The following is a 21,080-nucleotide window of genomic DNA, read 5'->3' on the forward strand; positions in this document are numbered from 1 at the left end:
GCGGGGGTGGGGGTGACATGCACGTGCGCGCGCACATACACAGGCACACGCACGCGCGCACACGTCCAGGTCTGCACCCCGATCCTTCACCAATAGCCTCTGGTGCCCTGTGCGCACCACCATAGACTGAGATGGCGAAGGTGGCCTTAGGCAAAGGGATTCCCACCCAGGACCATCACCGACCGCAGGGTTAACTTGAATGGGGCGGAGTGAGCACGTTCCATGCTAAAATCTCAAGTTCCTGGGCCGAAGCTCCTTCGCAGGCTCTGCGCGTCTCCTAGAGTAGAGAAGGCAACTCGTGGAGACTGGGTCTCTGTTCCCCTTCCCTCTTGGCTGCCTGGGAGATGCACACATCCCTCTGAGCTTTCTCTTGAGAGGTTCTCTCCCAGGGAGGCAAGTGACGAGCCACGGTGAGGCGATAGGTGCCAACGCAGAAAGCTGGGTATCACCAGAAGGGGAGGCTTATGGCCTGAGCGTTAAGAACCCAAAAGGATCAGAGGTCCCAGGAAACAGAGTTCCCTTGGTCAGCTGTCCCTTTCTGGTTCCCTAAGTACAGCCTGCTGTGAGCTCTGCTCTCTCAACCCATCCCTGCCTTTGCTGTTCGCCAGCAAGCTAGGCCTCCCTCTGCGGGCTGGACTCCGAAGGCCCAGGCTCCAGCCTTGGTGATTAAGGGGTGTGCTCTAATGAGGTGGTGCCGGCAGGCAGTATTTTCGAACAACTGGCACTCCATTATTCTGTAGCAATTTGTGGATATGAAAAACCATGTTTCTGATACAGCCACCAAATCATCCCGTCCTTCTATCGACTTTCCCAAAATCTCACATACTGAAGGTAGTTGGGAAATTACAGCTTTTACTGTGCCGGCTCTTACTGCGAGTAATTTTAACAAATTCTTGTAGGAGAAATTAGCTTTTAGTAGATAAATCGAGTTCAATGCTTTTTTTTTTTTGATTTGTAAAATTGAGATGTCAGCTTTGCACAGAGTAAGTTTAACATTTTTGGCTATTACAAATTCATTCTACTATTGCATGTACTATGAAGCCCCAAAGCATTCCTTGGGTATTTTTCCACGTTTCCAAGGTCCTGAGATTGCTCGCTGCAAATTGAATATTTATTGCAGTTTATTCTCAGTAAAATGTCTACCCTTTTTAAATAGCTGTCAAATCCACAGGGCTCAAAACTGTTGTTTGACCGTGCAACAACCATTTCTGAACTCTTGCCCGTAGTGGCAACAGTAGGTTTATAGAGAATACCGGGGCCAACAAGAACATCAAAGTTTATCGGGCCTAAACATGGGATCTATGCTTCACTCTCCTTTCTAACATAGTGGTGTGCAGCCAGGGCTTCAACTCAGCAGTAGCTCTTGTGTGAGGCTCAGAGCTCCACCCCCAGTACCATAAAAATTAAATTATTTGTGAACAAGGTCATGCACCTCACCCAGTACTTAAGGAAGCCTGTTGTATTTGCCCAGAGCACTCAGAAAAGCTTTCCCTATGTGGGATCGCTCTCCTTTAGTTTCTATTGCTGTGATAAAACACTGGAGACCAAATGCAACGTGGAGGTGAAAGGTTTACTTGGCTTACAAGTCACAGTCCATCACTGAGGAAGTTCAGGGCAGGAAGCAGAAGTGGAGACCCTGGAGGAAGGCTGCTTGCTTACCAACTTTACCTCCCATGGCTTGCTCAGCTGGCTCACTTATTACAGCTCAGGCCGCCAGCCCAGGACTGATACCCACCCACCCCCGAACACAGACAGTAGGCTGGGCCCTCCTGCATCAATCAGCATTGAAGAAAACGTCCCTACAGACATGGCCACATGGAGGCAATTACTCAGTTGAGAGTCCCTCTTCTCAGGTATGTCTGGGTTCATATCAAGTTGACAAAAATATGACAGAACCGACATCTACCCTTCCTGGAACTTTGCCCATGCTTCTGCCTCTCCTTTCTGGGCCCATGCAGCTAAGTGACAGCCTTTCAAGGGCTAGAGAGATGACTCAGTGATTAAGACCGCTTGTTATTCTTGCAGATGAGGTGGGTTCGATTCCCAGCACCCACGTGGTGGCTCACAACCATCTGTACTCCAGTTCCAGGGGATCCGATGTCTTTGCTCCCTTCTGATCTCCACGGGCATCAGACATGCATGTGGTGCACACACATACACGCAGGGAAAGCATTTATGAATATAAATTTAACAAAATGAGAGACTGCACTTCATCCAATTGGAGGTAGCCTCATGCTCCTTTGCCTTTTCCTTCTGTGGGTTACATGTAATCACTCACCTTGAGTAATAATTCACAGGCTCTTCTCTAGCTTCTGGTCCATGCCCACTTACCTCCAGCTCTGAGAGTTTGGAAAAAGAGGCATGTGATCACTCTGGGCTCTTGTGGTGTAAGACAGGACTGGGTGCTCCTGCCATTCTGATTCACACAGGGGAAGCTTTCGGGGGTGGCTACAGCACAGCATTTTCTCAGCTTCCTATATTATCTCATGTGCTATTTTTTCCATAGTTGCCATAAAATACCATGGTCTTGGTGGCTTACACAACAGGAATTCAACTTTTCCCAGTTCCGGGTGCTGGAAATCCAGAGTGAAAGTGTTGGTCAGGGTGTAGGTGAGAGTCTTCTATGCGTCCCTGTGTGCATCCCTCTGTGGCATCTAGGACAATCCTAATGGCCTCATTTAAACTTAATTACCATTTAAAGACCTTTCTCCAAATAACAGTCGTATTCTGAGGCACTGGACTCTAAAACATAAGCCATCTCGAATATGGTTGGATATGTACTTTCTCCAGAAAAGAAAATAAGGAAAGATGGAATGCAGGAGGTGGCATGACTCACTTCCTACGAAGTGAAGGAAAACTTACCTCCTCTGTCTTTCCCACTCCTACAGAAGCTCACTACCAAATTTCAGAAAAAAGCAAAAGCCTCCTGACGTACTCCAAAGACTTCTTGGAATATGAGACAGACACAGAAGAAGTCGTGAAGTTCAGGGAAACTCCATCCCCTAGTTTCTGCTGCTGTAACTAAATGCCACAGCCAGGTAATTCTTAAGTACTGGAGGCTAAGTAGTTCAAAAAAGAGAATTACCTCTGGGAAGGGCCTTCTCGCTACATTATAGCATGGCAGAAGATACCATGTGGCCAGAAAGAAATACACTTTTGAGAGAGACAGAGAGAGAAAGAGAGAGGGAGGAAACAGAAAGACTAACAGCACAGAAAGACTGACAACTGACCTTCGTCCTTTCCTTTACCCATTCCTTGGTAAGCAGCTCACTCCCACAAGTCCATCCATAAAGACGGAGCCCTCCTGACCCAAACAACCCCTATCAGCCTCTGTTTCACACGCTGTGCACCTGTGTATCAAGTTTCCCACATGTGGGCCTTGAGGAAAACACTGTTTGAAAACTAAAGACTGATTTCCAAGTAATGATCTTTTCTCTCCTCCCTGGGTTTCTTGAATTATGAATATCTAGGAAGCATCCAGTCAACTTCCTGATCCCAGAACATGCAGAGCATGAGGCCGGGATCGCACTGAATACTGTGTTTCCTTGACGATCTAACATTCTTCAAAGCTTGCGGTTCATCCAGACCATCAGCCCTCGAGGGACAGCCCGGTGTGTGAGCAGGCAAGTTTCCGGGGCTGCGGAGGTAGATAAAGCAGCTCATGTAGGCACATGGTGTCCTCACCTCCTCAATCCCTACAAAGTATACTCGGTGAGTGGGCACCCGGTATATTTCAGTCGTCATGCTAGGTACAGAGACTACAAAAACAAAAACATGAAATATTCAACAAGTTTATAGTCTGTGGGGAAGTTTAAAAAATAGATCAACTTTGACAGCAGCAATAGCAAAGATTGGGAAGTACAAATGACCCAGAACTGGATCTTGGAGGCGATCTCAATATGAGGGTACAGACGTCTGTATGTCTGTGTGGGTTTGAGGAGAATGAAGGGGATCAAATGGTTCGACAAGTTTCCAGGGAGATGGAACAGCCCTGGCAGTGACTAGGAGGGTAAGGCGAGGGATAGAGACCAAAGACAGAGTTTACAATTGAAGTAAGGAAATGCCAAAAGGCACAGTGTCTGAGACACACCTAAGGCCAAGCCAGGAAGAGCCTGGAAAGCCTCGCAGGCAAGCTTAACTTTGGTCTGAAGACAAAGAAGCAAGACTAGGAAGGCATGGACACACTCTAGAGAGCTCTCCACTCCTTGGCTCACAGACACAGGGAAAGTTGCTCACGATCACTGATAAATTGGAGAATGCCAACTAAGAAACACCTGATGCCTACCTCACTCCCTGTGGGCCACAGATACATGTGTGAATGTATCAAATGTTTGATGCAGATGCAGGGAAAATCAACAGCCACATTCGGCCACTAAGAATGCAAACCCCGTATGGATTAACCATGTCTTGTTTTCTGCCATCTGATTCTTTGGTGTCTGTCTGGGGGCCTTGCTACTCTAGATGGGTTATCCTCCCCAGAATTAGCCAGTGTCTAGAGACAGTAAGCCAGAGCCTTTCCATTCACCCCCTCCTCTGGGAGTCCTCACACTCAGGATCAGTATTCTACCTAGGGCCAGGTGCTAGACAATGAGGAATAGCCCTACATCCGTGAGCTAAAATTATGCACCCTGGTCAGTCTTTATCCGTTCACCCTGCTTTCGGGTCCTTCCAATGGAAACCCCAGCAAAGGTTCTTGGTCATGGTCCCCACTTCGCCACCCGACTCCATCTACGTCCAATCAACTCTAGTGCTCTCCGCCTATCCCCTTCCTCCCCCCACCATCACATGTCTGTAGGTGTGCGTGCAAGGGGTCTGTGAGTGCAATCAGACTTCTTCTGCAAAGCCATTTTCATGTTAGTGTGTCTTCCTACACCAAAAGAAGACCACCCTAGTTACTCCTCACCCTGCCAACACTGGAGGAGGGGATCTTACTCTTCACTAGTCATGCCCATTCCAAATGACACTAGTGTGTTCACCTAAGATATTTACCCAATAGCTGAAGGGGGCACCAGTTCTTGCTTTTATTTTCTGAACTTGCTTGCTTGCTCACAGATTGGGTTGGAAGGGTTGTGGCTTTGCCTCAGTGGTGGAGGTTTTTAGCCTGTAGATAGATGTATGAATGTATACACACACACACACACACACACACACACACACACACACACACGCATGCACAAATACACACCTCAAAACTGGAGAGAAGAAAAATACACATAATAAGAGACAAGGTAGGACTGAACTTAGAACTAAATGACATAGAATTAACGTTGAGACTACCATGTGCCAACGCTGGCTAGCGTGGTACTAGAAAAGGGGCAACGGAGATCAGTCCAAGGAGTTCTTTCTTGACAGCTTTTATTTGAAAGAAAAGAAATATGTCTGCCTGCTGAACTAGTTTGCCTTTTGTTGACGATTGGCTCGCAGCTCTCCCACCTCCAAGCATATCCTAAATTCACATTGCATCCCTCACAAATGGTTGCTTGTTGTCTGTCATAGTTTGGCTAGCTTAAACTTCCCTAACTGATGATAAACCAACTGATCCCCACATAGTTAAAATTTCTTCCTATCTCGTGAAAAGTGTAGGGTCATGATAGTGGGGCAGGGATGGGTACTGGATATGAGCAGCCTGGGTGGACAACAACCATTCAAGAACCCAGGCAGAAGGCAACTCCACCGACTTCAACACATGGTTCCAAGAGTCTCTTGTCTTTGCTTTACAGCTGTCTTATAAGGTTGTTTATTTGTTTGCATTTTTTTTTGGTTGGTTTTGGGTTTTGCTTTTGCTTGTTTGATTGGTTGGTAGTTGTTTGTTTGTTTTTTGTTTTGTTTTTTGATTTTTGAGACTGGGACTCCCTATAGAGTGTTCTGGTTGTCCTAGAACTCACTATGGAGACCAGGCTGGCCTCAAACTCATATTCACGTGTCTATGCCTTCCATACCTTGCTTGTTTTATAAGATTTAAAGATGGTGAAATAGTATTCCTTCGTAGATGAGAGACAGAATTCTTTGTTACTTAATTGCTCCAAACATGAACTTGCTTCCAGGTAGGACCCCATTAGTGATTGCACCTGGGACAGAGTCACAGCCGGTAGAGCTGCAAGGCCACATGGTTGTAGTTAGCTGCACTCCACAGGCCTCCCGGGGACTGGTTAATATGAATCATTTTGAATGGCTAAAAGCATGGGGATTATCCTTGACTGGTATCTTGCACTGGGGTGATTAGGGAAGGTCTACACTGACTCCGTGTGAGAGCATAACAAGTAACGTGGCGGGGGGAGTAGGGTCTCAGTCAAGTCCTCATTGTAAAGAAGAAAAAGAAAGGAACAAAGGAAGGAAGGATGCTACCAGCCTTTCACCGGAGGCTCAAACCTGGTTTACACATAAATAGTGTATAATTAAATAACTTACACATATATTAATTTATTCATTATACACACTTTTTTTCACATCAGTCCATGAGAAAGAGGAACAAGGTGTATGAAGGCCAGGCCTGAAAGCCACATCCATTCTGCCCATATTCCAATTAGCCAGGATGATGTCATGGTGGCCAGTTAGTCACATGGTCTTGCAGATAGGCAAAAGGAAACTGGCAAATGTAGTCTGGGGCAAGGACTGTGTGTGCACGAAAGGGCACTTAGCAGGTTTAAATAACTCTGTACTTACAGGGGTGCCCCCGCTCACACACATTCACATACCCTTTCACATGGGCTGTGATGTTCTCCTGCTTTTGACTCTTTTCTCAGCAACTAATTCTGCATCCAGTGGGGTTCTTAATGGACAGGCATCGCAAGACAAATAAACAAGCAAACAACAACAACAAAACGGAGTAGCAATTTCAGTGTGCAAAGATGCGTGCACTTCAGGGCCTGGCATAAGTATCTGATGCTTAGAGCATCAACTCAGTTAGTTAAATTTAATCACCATGGTTGGGGGAGAAGTGAGACAGAAATAATTTCTAAACCTTCGGCTTTTTATTGAATTTGGAATTAAGCAAATATTTTTAATAACATTAAACTTTGGCCTCTATATAGCAATGTTTGGTCCTTGGAGTAAATCAAACAAGGATTGCTAATGAGATGTTTTAACATGGTCACCACCTCTGGTTAAGCTTTCCACTTCAGTTGGCTACCAGGTAAAGGTGAGTCAGTGCTTTCACATGCACTCCTGGTGGTAGCTAATTACATCAAAATGTTGCTTTCCTGACCTTTCCTTTGTTTTGTTTTTCATCACCCTGACTTTTTCCCCTTGTTTTTTGTAGACTCTTCCCTTTAAATCATTGTCAGCATGGCATGAACATTTTCTTTAAGAAGGCTAATTTGAAGTGATGCCGGGGAAAGGGTGAGGAGGAGAGAAACCTCCACTGTGGAGCCTCTGCCTAGAAAATGCTCAGCCACAGGCAAGCCCACCAAGAAGATGCTCAGCCACAGGCAAGTCCATCTAGGAGATGTTCAGCCACAGACAAGTCCCTCTAGGAGATGCTCAGCCACAGGCAAGTCCATCTAGGAGATGCTCAGCCACACGCAAGTCCCTCTAGGAGATGCTTACATGCAAGTCCATCTAGGAGATGCTCAGCCACAGGCAAGTCCCTCTAGGAGATGCTCAGCCACACGCAAGTCCCTCTAGGAGACGCTTAGCCATAAGCAAGTGCATAGAAACATAGGCATCAACCCAGCCTTTTGGAATCTCACAGTTACAAACCCGGGCCACATTTTTCATACATAGAATTGTTTGTTCACACACGCAGCATAATTCAATGAATAGGCAGGCATTAATATAAGTCGTATATCATATATCCAGGCCCTTCTCTCAATGTGAAAAAATACAAAACCGATCAAATGAAAAGATCCTTATTAATCTAGAGTTTGCACTCAAGTGGCAGGAAGTGGGTAAGAGTTTATCCCCAGCCCCCACCCCTCCAACCCAAAAAATGATTTTTCTTATTAGTGAAGTTTTCCGGGAACTTATTCTTTTATTAGATAGTGCTGACACGTACCAGACAATATGCAAGATGACAAAGAGCAGGATGACCTCTTAGTCTTGGTATTCACCACCGGGCATAAGACATTGTTAATACATGCTTATAGGATCTGACCGAATGAATAGATGTCTACCCAGAGGCACAGTCAAGTCCTAAGGGAGCTGCATGTCTTCCTTCATCTCCATTATCAGAGGGTAACAAAACAGCTAGATGCCCAGGAGGGCCATGACAGTGCACCTTAACTCTGCCTTCTCCTCTTCACATGGGCCCGGGATGGAAGGATACAGGCGCGGAGCCTTCCTTACCATTGTACATCCTACTGCACCAAAATCCTGCCGTGAACTTTATACCATGAATCTTCACTCTCAAGGGAGAATTTTAATTCTATGAGGATCACAGAGGATAAGTCATAGATCACTACGAGGTCTACTTGGGAAATTATGGAGAGTTCATTGCACCTAGAGAGTATGTGTTTTTAGGGCGGTGGGTTTGAATTTACTCAAAAGACAACAGGAAGTCCTGTCAAGAAATCTAGTCAGGGTGGAAAGAAGCCATTAGATTTCGACTCCTGTATGAGTCTTGAGCTAAACTCTGCAGTCACAATTGGAAAGAAACGTGACAGATGTGGGATGCCCTTCTGTATGCTGTGAATATATACATGTTGCTTCTATTGGTTAATGAATAAAGCTACTTTGACCTATGGCAGGGCAGGATATAGCTAGGCGGGAAAGCCAAACTGAATACAGGGAGAAAGAAGGTGGATCTGAGGAAGACGCCAGCAGCCCCTGGAGAAACAAGATGTGGGGTAACAAGCCATGAGCCTCATAGTAAAATACAAAATAATAGCAATGGGTTAATTTAGAAGTTAGTAATAAGCCTGAGCCATCAGCCTAACTTTTATAAATTAACATAAGCCTCACAGTGGTTATTCAGGAACTGGTAGATGGGGAGGGAAACATCCAGTTACATATGACTTTTTAAAAAAATACATAGCCTACATTAAGAATTTTGTATTTTACTTCATCACCTGGTACACAGTGCTCTTATATAAAGAATTAAAACATTTAATGAATCAACATCTATCTCTACCACACAGGAAGTACATAGTTCTTATTCTAGCCTAATATATTTCATATTTCATATTTAAACGCGATAGTCAAAACTAACTAAACTGATGTGGCTGGCCATTAAAGCATCTTGGCTGGAAATTTTAAAAGGTCATAGGCGTGGGTCAAAAAGGAGTGAAGGTGCCGGGCGGTGGTGGCGCACGCCTTTAATCCCAGTACTCGGGAGGCAGAGGCAGGCAGATCTCTGAGTTCGAGGCCAGCCTGGTCTACAAGAGCTAGTTCCAGGACAGGCTCTAGAAACTACAGGGAAACCCTGTCTTGAAAAACCAAAAAAAAAAAAAAAAAAAAAAAAAAAGGAGTGAAGGTGGAGGTTGGGAGGACGAGAGCCACATGCTCACACTAAGTACTTGGGCTACAGTCCAAATGTAATTCCATGAATCCTCTCATTCATAAACACCTTATTCCCACTAGAATTAGTGTTGAAATTTTAGATGAAAACAGTTGGCCACCTAAAGAGTCTAAATCTTGCCTGGGGTTTGTACAGCCAGGAGATGGCGAAGCTTTAATTCGTGTTGCCATAGCTAGAGTAATAGTTCTCAGAGCTCACACTTTTAAGTTCTACTGTTCAGATGGGGGCCATTATCCACAGATGCCAATGTGACTGTAATTATGGAAAGTTAAAAATCCATGTCCTCAGTCCTGCTAGCTGCACCTCACATGTTGTAGCCACCAGTGACTGGTGGCTTCTCTAAGGGACAGTGTAGACACACAGTATTCTCCTCACAGCAGAAGGCTCTGCTGGACAGAAGAGCTCTGGAATGCAGAAGTCCAGCAGGCGGTGAGAGGAGGAAGTCAACATGGTGACTACAGAATAGGACGGTGGCTCAGGAACAAGTCGGAGGCAGAATCAGAGGAATGGTTTTGGCATGCCATGGGACAGTTTCCACCCTGGGTCCTAAATGAAGAAGGCAGGGGCCCAGACGTGAGCCTTTGCTTGGATAAGTGTCTCCCAAAGGAACATGTGCTAACGGCTTGGTCACCACCCTGTGACACTACGGGGAGGTGGTGGAACCTGGGGATATGTGACTGGGTGGTAGAGACAATGGGAAATGAAGTATTCTCACGTGGAATTTGTTGCAGCAGGACTTGGTTAATCAGGTGGTCATCGAACCTCCAGGTGTGGATGTACCATGGCCACAGACCACAGAGAGAAGCTCCAGTTCTCCAAAGGAGCCATGAAAGTGTACCACGAAGTGAGGTCTTCACTTGGCAAGGAGGGGAGGAAGGGGGCACCACTCTGCACAGAGTAGAAGGCAGTTAATGGCTTTCTCCAGCTGTGTGACTGTGGCAACTGGACAACAGGGCTTTCTACAGCTCCTGTGGACAGAAGAGGTTTCTGAGTGCACTGAGAGCCACCCACAATTGTCGGAGTTCTCCAGCCCTGCATGTAGGTGGCTTTGAGCGGAAAAGAGCACTGTGTCCTGCCTTCTGAAGACTATTCCACAATATAACAAGCCTGCTCAGGAGAAGAGGCTGGAATTTTAGTGGGCTGAGGGCTTCCTGCCCCGCTGACGATGCCAGCCAAGGATAGGCAATGGCCTGTACACTATAGTACACACTCGGTCCACAGTCACAGAGAATCACCAGATGCCATACTTCCACTGCAATCTTATTGTGGTGGTTTTGAAAGAAAAGGGCCCCCAAAGGGAATGGCACTACTAGGAGGTGTGGCCTTATTGGAGGAAGTGTGTCACTGTGGGGGTGGGATTTGAGGTCTCTTTTGCTCAAGCTTCCCTCAGTGTGACAGTCAGACCACTTCCTGTTGTCTGCAAGATGTAGGCCTCTCAGCTCCAGCACCAAGTCTGCCTGCACACTGCCAAGCTGCCCATCCTGATGACAATGGACTGTAAATTAAATGTTGTACTTTATAAGAATTGCTGTGGTCCTGGTGTCTCTTCACAACAATAAAATCCCAACTCAGACAGCTTCTTTCCTCACTTGAACCTTTCTGAGAAAACAAATCCTCTTTGAAGTTAAAGACACTAGGCTCAACTTTGGCAAACAGGACAAAAAAAACTATAAAAGGCTCAGAATTTATAAAAGTTTCAAACAAAACATTCTTTAGAAATAAGAACATTTGGGCTGGAGAGATGGCTCAGAGGTTAAGAGCACTGCCTGCTCTTCCAGAGGTCCTGAGTTCAATTTCCAGCAACCGTATGATGGCTCACAACCATCTATGATGAGATCTGGTGCCCTCTTTTGGTCTGCAGGGATACATGCAAGAAGAATACTGTACATATAATTAATAAATGAATCTTTAAAAAGGAACATTTATTGAACATATTGTCTATGCTTATATTGAGAAGGGTCACCATATTGGGTGAACCATTAAGGGTAAACTTTGTCCTAAAGCACACACATAGTTTGGTTTCAGTGTCACTGCTGAGTGACCTGATAACCCCCCAGCCTCCCACTCCCATGGACTTTAGCTCACATTTGACTCTGAACATACTTTAGAACTCTCCCTTACTTTAGGAGAATTTGCTAATTACCATCTCCGACTAGTAATTGGGTTCAAGTTACAAGTGTGAAAAGTATTAAACTCTTTAGGCTGCAGCAAAACTACAGTATTTAAAACCCTGCTCTTACTCACGCACACACATTTCTCTGTGAGTCACACTAACCTGGACGATCTGACAGTGGAAGGCTGGGTGGGAGTGCTAAGTTGGGTGTGAGAACCCAAACTCCAGTTCTGGATGCTCTGCCCACTACCAGCTTCATGAACTCCAGCATCCCCAGTCAGTGCCTCTGAAAACAACAGGCCCTGCTCGGCATTGTCCGTGGTCAGGTTTACATATAAAACCCTCAGAGGCATGGTCAAGCACATGCTGGTGTCTGTCTGCCATCATTTTTACACACATAACCTCTCATCCACATGGAATATTTGCACTGTGATTGTTTCCATGGTAACTTAACTTGCCTAGTTCCAGGTTCTTAACCTACGATTTTCTTTCTTTCTTCCTCTTCCTTTTTTTTAAGGAAGAAGTTGTTTACAGGTTAGAATGTTCATGCTTAGCGCTCTATTAGCATAAATACATTCTAAGTTGTTTTTCATTTATCTCCTTGAGTATTTGTATGGGTTTTTATGATTAATATATTATTGTTCTGTGTTCCTGATGCCTTTGGTGCCACTGTGCACTGCAGGCACATGTAGAGAGTTGCCCAGGTCTGTGAATTTAGGTATTGTTACTTGGGACCGTATGTTTCCCTGTGCAGCAACGTAACAGTGGAAATGGGGCATAAAAGACCCTAAATCCTGTGACATAAAAAGTATTTCATGAAACTGGATTTTGAAAATTATAATTTGTTCTACCACCCAGGGATTAACAACAAACAAAACAAAGTCCTCTGACTTACATTTTATCCTCTTAGAAAAGGTGACTTCGGGGGCTGGAGAGATGGCTCAGTTGGTAAGTATTTGCCTTGGAGATGTGAGGACCTCAGTTTAAATCCCCAGAGCATCCATAAAAAGCCAGGCTTGGCAGTGTGTGCACTTGTTATCCCAGTAATGGAGAGAAGAGAGCTTGAGGCAAGTGGGTTCATCGAGGCTCAACGGCCAGTTAGATCAGCCTAGCTGGACAAATTTCAGCCCAGGGAGAGACCCTATCTCAGATGAAAGGTAGAGGGTGCCTGAGGAATGATACCCAATTTTGTTCTCTTACCTTCACATATGTGTCATGTGCATGTGTGTGCGTGTCTGTGCGCGCGCGTGTGCACGTGGACACACACACATGCCACAAAGAAAACAAGGAGATCTCAAAGCAATAAATTTATATAAAACAAAATCACCTGTGTGCTGAAAACTTTTATTCACAGCCTGAGCTCTGGGAAGTTTTCAGTACTTAGGGCAGCTCTGTCCAACAGAAATGTATCTGGGTAGGAAGAGGTTGATCCGTGGGTGCTAAGTAGCAGTCACATGGCAGCATGGCTCTCCAGAGCTATGAACAGTAGGTGACTATAGATAATAATTGTGTACTGTACATGTCAGAAAGGGAGACAAGGGATTTCACAAGTTCCACAATAAAGGGATGATGAATGTTTGAGAAGACATATTTGTTTATCCTGATCTAAATATCCCATGAGGCATGAATATATCAAAATATTACACAGCATCCCATGAATTTGTAATTTTTGTGTGTCAGTTAAAATAAACTTTAAAAATCTTTCACACAAAATAAGCATATCATAATGTATATCACATCTACATATATGTAAATTTAAATCTCCGAGTTCATATCAGAACAAGTATAAGAAGCATGAAATTAATTTTGATAATATACTGCATTTTGTCTGATGGGCTTGAAGCACCATCATTTTAAATGTAACCAGTGTAAAATAAAAAGCATTGGTAGATTGTGCTAGTCTTTGTGTTACATTTTCATCATTTAATGTGTGTATTTTGTATTTGTTTGTATTTCCTTTTACAAGATTTATTTCTGTTTATTGTGTATATCAAGTGTGTGCCAGTGGAGTCCAGAAGGATGTTGGATCCTCCAGAGCTGGGGGTAGTTGTGAGTTGCCCACCATGGCTACTAGGAACAAAACTCGGGTCCTCTGCAAGAGAAGCAAGTGCCCTTAACTGCTGAGTCATCTCTCCAGCCCCCAGTATATCTTTTATACTTAAGCACATGTGCATTTGAACAACCTGGTTTGAACAATCTGTGTTCAAGTGCCCATACTACACATGATTATCTAATTTTTACCCTTAAGCATTAAGAGCTATGAAGACAGAGAGAGAGGTGGGGGGAGAAGAGACAAATGGGAGAGAAAGGAGAGGGGAGAGAGACAATGAGAGAGAGAGAGAGAGAGAGAGAGAGAGAGAGAGAGAGAGAGAGAGAGAGAGAGGTGGTGGTGGGGGAGTTTCCACAGGAACCATAAGCACACAGAGCGCACTTCTATCCCATGTATTAACTTGTGGGGTGAGAGCTTATTTTCCAACCCTCCAACAAATTAAGAAAGAAGGTCTGGGTCTTCCTCTGGCAGAAGGCCACATTCTGAGACACACAGTCCAATCCATTGAGGATTTCATTGCCAAATAAAAAAGAAACTGATTCTCAGCATTGAGGGCCTACTTGGCAGCTTGGCATTCACAACACATCTCTCTCGTGTGCTCCTGGGAGTGCTGCCATGACGTGTAAGCTAGGTCCCTCCGAGGAGTCACATGGAGACGAAGATACATAGGTGTGGGGTGCACTAAGATCCAGAGCCATCTCGCCAGGTGTGGAGGCCCAAAAATGTGAGCCCATTTCCACGTCGACTAAAGGTCAGAGAGTTGGAACTCACCTCTATTCCTTCAAGGTTATTGTGTTTCTACCTCAAACAAAGGTCCCACCTAGATTTATATCAGAGAGTTCTGCTCTCAAGATTATTGTCAACAGGTGTGGCTAATAGCCTTGTATTTCAGGAATAGAGAAGTAGTTATGTTTCTACGTCAAATAAAAGTCTGATGATCCAACTAAGGTTCTAGTTCCTTTAAGAAGATAACATTGGATTCCACCCAAGGAGTGGTTTGCCTGCGGAATGTTTTGGTCTAGGGTGTGAGCGTGACTTGTTTTGTTTTAGCAACAGAACATCTAACTATGGAAGTGGCTCATGGCCTTCAACTGCCTGTTCATTTCTTTGTATCATGTTGATGCAGTTTTTGTCTTACTTCTATCTTTGGGGGTCAGGGGTATTTTAAGCAATTGGAAATTAAATGCAGGCGAGCTTCACTGGAATTCCCTCCCATTACTATTCTGTATTTTTCCATTTTATTATGTTCACATCTTCATATTCTTTACTAATATTTCTAAATCCCCACACCCCTACTCTGGAAAGGCTGGTCCGTGACAACCAGGCCCCTCAAAAAGCTGATCTTGTGTTTTACCAGTTTGTGCCAGACATGGCTCCTGGGTCTATGTAGCATTTGCTAGTCATTAAGGATTAACTATGAAAGGAAGACCTTCCCTCAGAGAGGATGTGGTTGAGCTCTCCTAACGATGACCCAGATAGTCTGAGGAAAAGGCAAGACATCTTGCTGGCCTTTGCTTCTCCATGGGTGAGTGTGCTCTGACCTCCATGTACACATTGTGACACACTCGATCTATGAACACACACAATGACCTTAGATGATTTTAGTACTCCACTTTGTATTTGTTAATACACTTATTTGTGTGTACTTTTTTGTTTGTGCACTTGGGTGTGCTGCAGTGCACATACGGAGGTCAGAGTACTACTTGTGGGAGTGACGTGGTTCTTCCACCATGTGGGCCACCAGGGATCAAACTCAGAACGTAAGGCTTGGCAGCAAACATCTTCACTCGCTGAGCCATCTCCTCGGCTCTCCTTTTATAAGGGCCATATGGACTCAGTGCGAAAGTTGCCACAGTCATTATGAGCGATAGTCACCATGATTGCTTCTGGGGAACCTTGGCTGGCTGCCTCACATCGTCTTCAAGCTTTGAAGCATGCAAAACTGTTTGACACTGTGGCACAATGTTGTCATCTACAAAGTCCGTCCTTGAGAATTGGGTAATGAGCACGCGCGCGCGCGCGCACACACACACACACACACACACACACACACACACACGCGCGCGCATGCACACACACACGTGCACACACACACGTGCACACACACATACATGCTAATCAAGTTTTAAGTAAGTTAGCAATTTTATTTTGGGTCATATTTATAGCATATGGCCTGGGAGCCTCAGGTGGGATATGTTTTTATAAATAAGCAATAGAAAGAGCTTTACAAGCCAGATCTTGGTACCATGAGCACGAGGAACTTTCCTGGCACACTTGATATGGCCTTAAGATAAAGCAGGTACATTGTAACTTGAGTGAAGTCACTTTGGTCCTGACCACTATCTAAGTCTCCTGTCCCAAATCAAGGGTGACTCACCACTCATATTGCTGCCTAGGACCACACGCCTTCCAATGAGTCCCTAACAGATGACACTCAGAGCTGGCCTGCGTGTGTCTACTACCTTCTTACATCTCCCAGCATCTTGGGACCAATTCTCATTATGTTGGAGTGAACTTCTGGAACAAAGGCACCAATCCCACTTATGAGGGATCCACCCTTACAACTAAACCATCTGTCAAAGACCCCTACCTCTTAATGCCACCATCGTGGTGATTAGATTTCAAAGCATGCAGTTTGGGGTGCATACATACAGACCATAGCAACCCCAGATGAGGAAAATGACCAAATCCCAGAATTTGGTGTGACAGAACCTGAGAGTCACCGCTTTCTACACTTTACCAAAATTCGTTAAAATTACTTTAATCCAGTGACTCTTCAGCTAGAGATCTGCAGACATTTTTGCAAACTAACACATTAAGTGTTGAAACTTTTAATTGGCGCTTAGTAGGGCATCATTATTAAAGGCATTGTGGTCCCAGGCTCTCCATACATTTTCTTTCACACTGCCTTCACAATGGCTCGGCGTCAGAAAGAAGGTCATGGGAGCAACTTGTCCAACAACACTCGGGTTGAATGTGGAAGACTCAGACTCATTTGCCTCTCAGCAAGGGACACGGGGTGGGGGGAGTCCCACAAAGGTAGAAAAAAGAGAAGACAAATGGCAAATAAATGAAATCTTTGGGGGCTATTTCAGAACAGTGCGGATAAAATTCATGTTTTGATCAAATCTGTAACTGTCACGTTAGATGAAAATCAGACGAGTCTCATTTTAAAGTTTACAAAGGTTAGCACAGAAGCATCCCCTGGGCTTGTTAAGGTCCAGACCTGACCAGTGTTCTTCCTCGGCTGTTTCTTTTCCACACCTTGGTGCACCGATTGGGAATAGGGAGGTAAACACGATGCTTGGCCGGTAAGGTAAAGGGACTTTCTCCAAGCTTGCATTTGATTCCTGGAATTCACAGGGTATAAAGAACAGACGCTTGCAAGTTGTCTTCTGCTGCCCACACACCTGCCATGGCTCATACTTGTTCATACACACAATAAAACATAAAACACGTACAACAAAGCAAATGTAAGAATAAAGGGGCATGACTCCAGGGACCAGCACCATCCTAGGTCCACTACACTGCACTTGGTGTAGCACAAATAAGACAAACCCAGAGACAGATATTGGGGTTCAAGATGAAGACCAGAAAAGCAAAGCAGCCACCACTAGAGAGACCTTTTACCTCTACCAAATCTTCAGACCAAAAGGGCAAGATCCTGTCTGCATGAATCCTCAGACTCCACACTCCAGTTCCTGTTTCTTCCCCTTTGTATTCCTCTCTCCACCCAGCCATATGGGTCCTGTCTCCACCTCCCTAGTGCTGGGATTAAAGGTGTGTGACTCCCAAACACTGGAATTAAAGTCTGAGCCACCACCACCTGGATCTGTTTCTGAGTAGATCTTGTGTAGCCTAGGGTAGCCTTGAACTCACAGAGATCTGTCTGTCCTCCTGAGTCCTGGGATTAAAGGGTATATGCCACTCTCTCTGGCCTCTAGTGGCTTAATTTTACATTCTGATCTTCAGGCAAGCTTTAATTATTAAAACACAAATAAAATATCACTACACTTTGGCCCTCCCACTGTATTCTGTTTTTAGTGTGGCGCCCTTGGCCACCAATTCAGGGAGCTGAAACACTGGTGGCATCACATTCGATTTCCACCCTTGATTTTCTAGACTTTGAACCAGCTCTTCCGAGGCATCTATTCGCCCACTCTGTCCTCTCTTATCAAAGCACTCCGTGCAACTGAGACCTTCAAAGACCTGATGGCGCAAGGAGGCATTATGAAGTGGCGGGAGCGTCACAGGCCATGTGTATCCCAGGATCTGAGAGTGGGGTGAGTGTTTTCAGTGGCCCCCTGGAGGTCCTCCGACCTTCCTGTAGACTCTGGGCCCGCCAGGAAGAGAGCATGGCCGGCTTCCACCTCTTCTCCCCATGGACCTATGGGGAGCTTGGGGAGCCCTCGGCCGGTGGAGAGCTGGAAATTGCAGCACCGCTGGGCTGGCCTGAGCCGACCCTGAGTCCCTGGGCCCTGACTCCTGGTACCGAGTCCGAGACCCGGGTGCCCTGGGTGCACCAGAAATGTTCGCCCACAGGGCGGCCCCGCCGGCGTGGGTATATCTCCTCGCCACAAGAAAGCCACAGCCTGACACGCGTGGCCCGGAGACCCTCGGACCGCGCCAGAAAACACAAGTCCGGAAGCAGGCGCTCGGAAGAAGCCTGTGGGGAGGCACCAACCAAGACTAGCAAAGCCTGGCAGCGGCAGCAGCAGCCGGATCAGCCAAACCCTCGCTATCCTGCAGCCCCAGGAGATTCGTCCCCACCGTATCCCGGGAGAGCTTTCAGCCCCCAGAGTGTCGAGACTTTGCTTTTAGAAAAGACACACAATAGAGACCGGTGGGCAGTGCCCATATGCAGACATGTAAGTCTCTGGTCCCCTTCCTCGGTTCTTACTGACAAGTCCTCTGCGCACTCCTTAGAGTTCCAGAAGCAATCCACCAGTGAGTGCACTCAGAAGAGTGTTAGTGGCGACAGGACCGAATCCTTAGCCAATCAGCATTCCCAGGCCTCCGACTCCTGCAAAGAGGAGAGTAGCCAGCATGCTCAGGTCCTCAAGAGCAAGCTGGACGAAGCGGTGATATCCTCCAGGGACCAGAAGATCTTGGCCCTGGTGCTGAGCCGGCTCAAGAAGGCCCAGAGGATGCGAGAACTGCAGCACCAAGCAGCAGTGGCCTGGGAAGAGCTGAAGCGCTCAGACCAGAAAGTTCACCTGACCCTGGAAAGAGAGCGCAGGCTGCTGCTGCAACAGAGCCAGGAGCAGTGGCAAGGACAGAAGGAACAGCACAAGCCACGGAAGGGCCATGAGCAGCTTCGCCAGAGCCGGGAGCAGCCGGTTCCCCGGCGGGATCGCCTAGGGAAGAGCGCGATCCAGTCGGAGAGCGAGAGTGGATGGAGAGTGCCGCCTGACGACCCACCGGAGAACGACCAAGGCCTGGACAAGCTCGACAGGGCGCATGCACAGGCTGAGCACCTCAAAGAGTGTCAAGAGCAACGTCTGCGGGAGCAGGAGAGGGTGCTGCGGAGTCTGCGGGACCTGAACAGGCTGCAGCTGCAGAAGAGGCTGGAGGCAGCTTGTCACAAGAGGCAGCAGCATCTGGCAGAGAGCCACAGGAAGGTCCCGGACAGCCACCTGAGCTCCATAGTCAACTTCCAGGCCCGTAAAGTTCTCATGGACTGCCAGGCCAAGGCGGAGGAGCTGCTCAGGAAGCTGTCGCTGGAGCAGAGTTTTCAGGGCTCCCAGGACATCCAAGAAAGTCTGGCTAAGGAGAGACATCGAGAGCAGCGGGGGAAGGCCCAGGTGGAGGCAGAGCAATTCCAGCGAGTGAGGCGGCAAGCAGAGGAGGCAGAGGAGTGGCACCAAGTGAGCAAGCGGGTACTGGCAGAGCTGGCTGAGCAGAAGATCAGGCAGGCCAAGGGTCACGCGCACAAGACCACCAGGGACAGGGCGCAGCACCTGCAGGAGCTGAACATCCTGCGTGAGAGGAACCATCACGTCTTGAAGCTGAAAGCAGAGAAGGAGGAGAAGTGTCACATTGAGGGTATCAAGGAAGCCATCAAGAAGATGGAACAAAGAGCGGAACAGATGACCCGAGGGAAAGATCCCATCTTCCAGGAGTTCCAGAAGGTTCCCCCAGCCTCCAAGACAGACCGCTGCTTTGACTACCTGGCAACAGAGGCCCAGCTGCCCATGCGCCAGCAGAGTGGAATCTACTGAGAACCCAGGAGGAAGAAGGCACACAACCTGGCAGCCACACAAACACGTCATCATGTGATTCGGCTTTATAATCTGATTTTAACCGAACATTGATTTTTAAAAAATATATAAAATAGCTGCAAGTTCCTCCCATGAATTAGTTCATTGATTCACTTGGATGGTGTTGATGGGGTTGAGGAAAAAAGGGGGGGCAGGTATGAAAACTTCTTGGCTTTTAAGTTTTGAGGTGAAACAGAAAACATTCATTTGCCTTTAAAGGAATCTAGAAGCACTCATGGAATGGGAGTTAGAGGAGTCAGAAAAGAAAGTACAATTGGATGGGCAGTGGAGGTGCACGCCCTCAACCCCAGGACTGGGAAGGCAGAGGCAGGCGGATCTCTGAGTTCGAAGCCAGCCTGGTCTACAGAGTGAGCCACAGGACGGCCAGGGCTACACAGAGAAACCCTGTCTCAAAGTACTAATTTATAGATGATAGACAATTGGGAATAGAGCTTTATGGTATAACTTGGTAAGTCTTGTCCTAATCTGCAACTTGAGAAAGGTGAAATGTGGAGCGTGAGGCCTGAGGAGTCTCCGGGGTGTAAAGCAAAAGTGGGCTAGCAAACTTTCCAAGCAACTAGACTTGGGAATCTTGTATATTCTAGTCCTTTCTGATGAGTTCTTGGCACACTTTTAAACTTAAAAGCCTGCAGTATAGAAACTCATTTAACCTAACCTAGTGTTAGTAACAAACCACAACCCCCACATTCTTTTTCTTGTCTCAGCTCATTCCATGGAATTGAATTTCTGTGATGATTTTTTTTTTGCAAGTGGCTTCATAGTTCCTCCCAGACTGAGGAGTTCTTTGGACATCCCTACTCATGGCAATAGTGTTCCTAATCCACTAGAACTATGTTTCCCCACCACAGTCCTGATGTTTAAGAGCTCAGTGAAACCCAGCCAGTGCACATCAGCTATGCCACCAGCACTATAGGCCAGCCTGGACTGTGACACAGTGAGTTACAGTATCAGCCTGGGCTACACAGTGAGGCCTTGTCTCAAAAAGAAAAGAAATAAACCACAAGAATACATTTGGCCTTCCTTGGACTTGGGCTGGGATGGTGGGGTAGGGGGCCAGAAGCTGTGGGGGGTGCTACCATCTAGCTTTATGTATCCAAACTTTACTGGCGTTTTTCTCTTCCCCTCTATCTCTCGTCTCTTTTGAAGAAGGCACGTGAGATCATTCTGTCTACCCACATTGTG

At 46.4% G+C, this 21,080-nt stretch overlaps 1 protein-coding gene across 1 annotated transcript; it reads left to right on the forward strand.

Moving 5' to 3' along the window:
- The first annotated feature begins 17,972 nt into the window (after positions 1-17,972).
- On the forward strand, positions 17,973-19,838 carry Ccdc185 (coiled-coil domain containing 185). The gene has a single exon (XM_038348483.1). The coding sequence runs from the start codon at positions 17,973-17,975 to the stop codon at positions 19,836-19,838; it is 1,866 nt and encodes a 621-aa protein (XP_038204411.1).
- Positions 19,839-21,080: the final 1,242 nt, after the last annotated feature.

The sequence above is a fragment of the Arvicola amphibius genome, chromosome 12 (assembly GCF_903992535.2).
Source record: "Arvicola amphibius chromosome 12, mArvAmp1.2, whole genome shotgun sequence".
Taxonomy (NCBI): Eukaryota; Metazoa; Chordata; class Mammalia; order Rodentia; family Cricetidae; genus Arvicola; species Arvicola amphibius.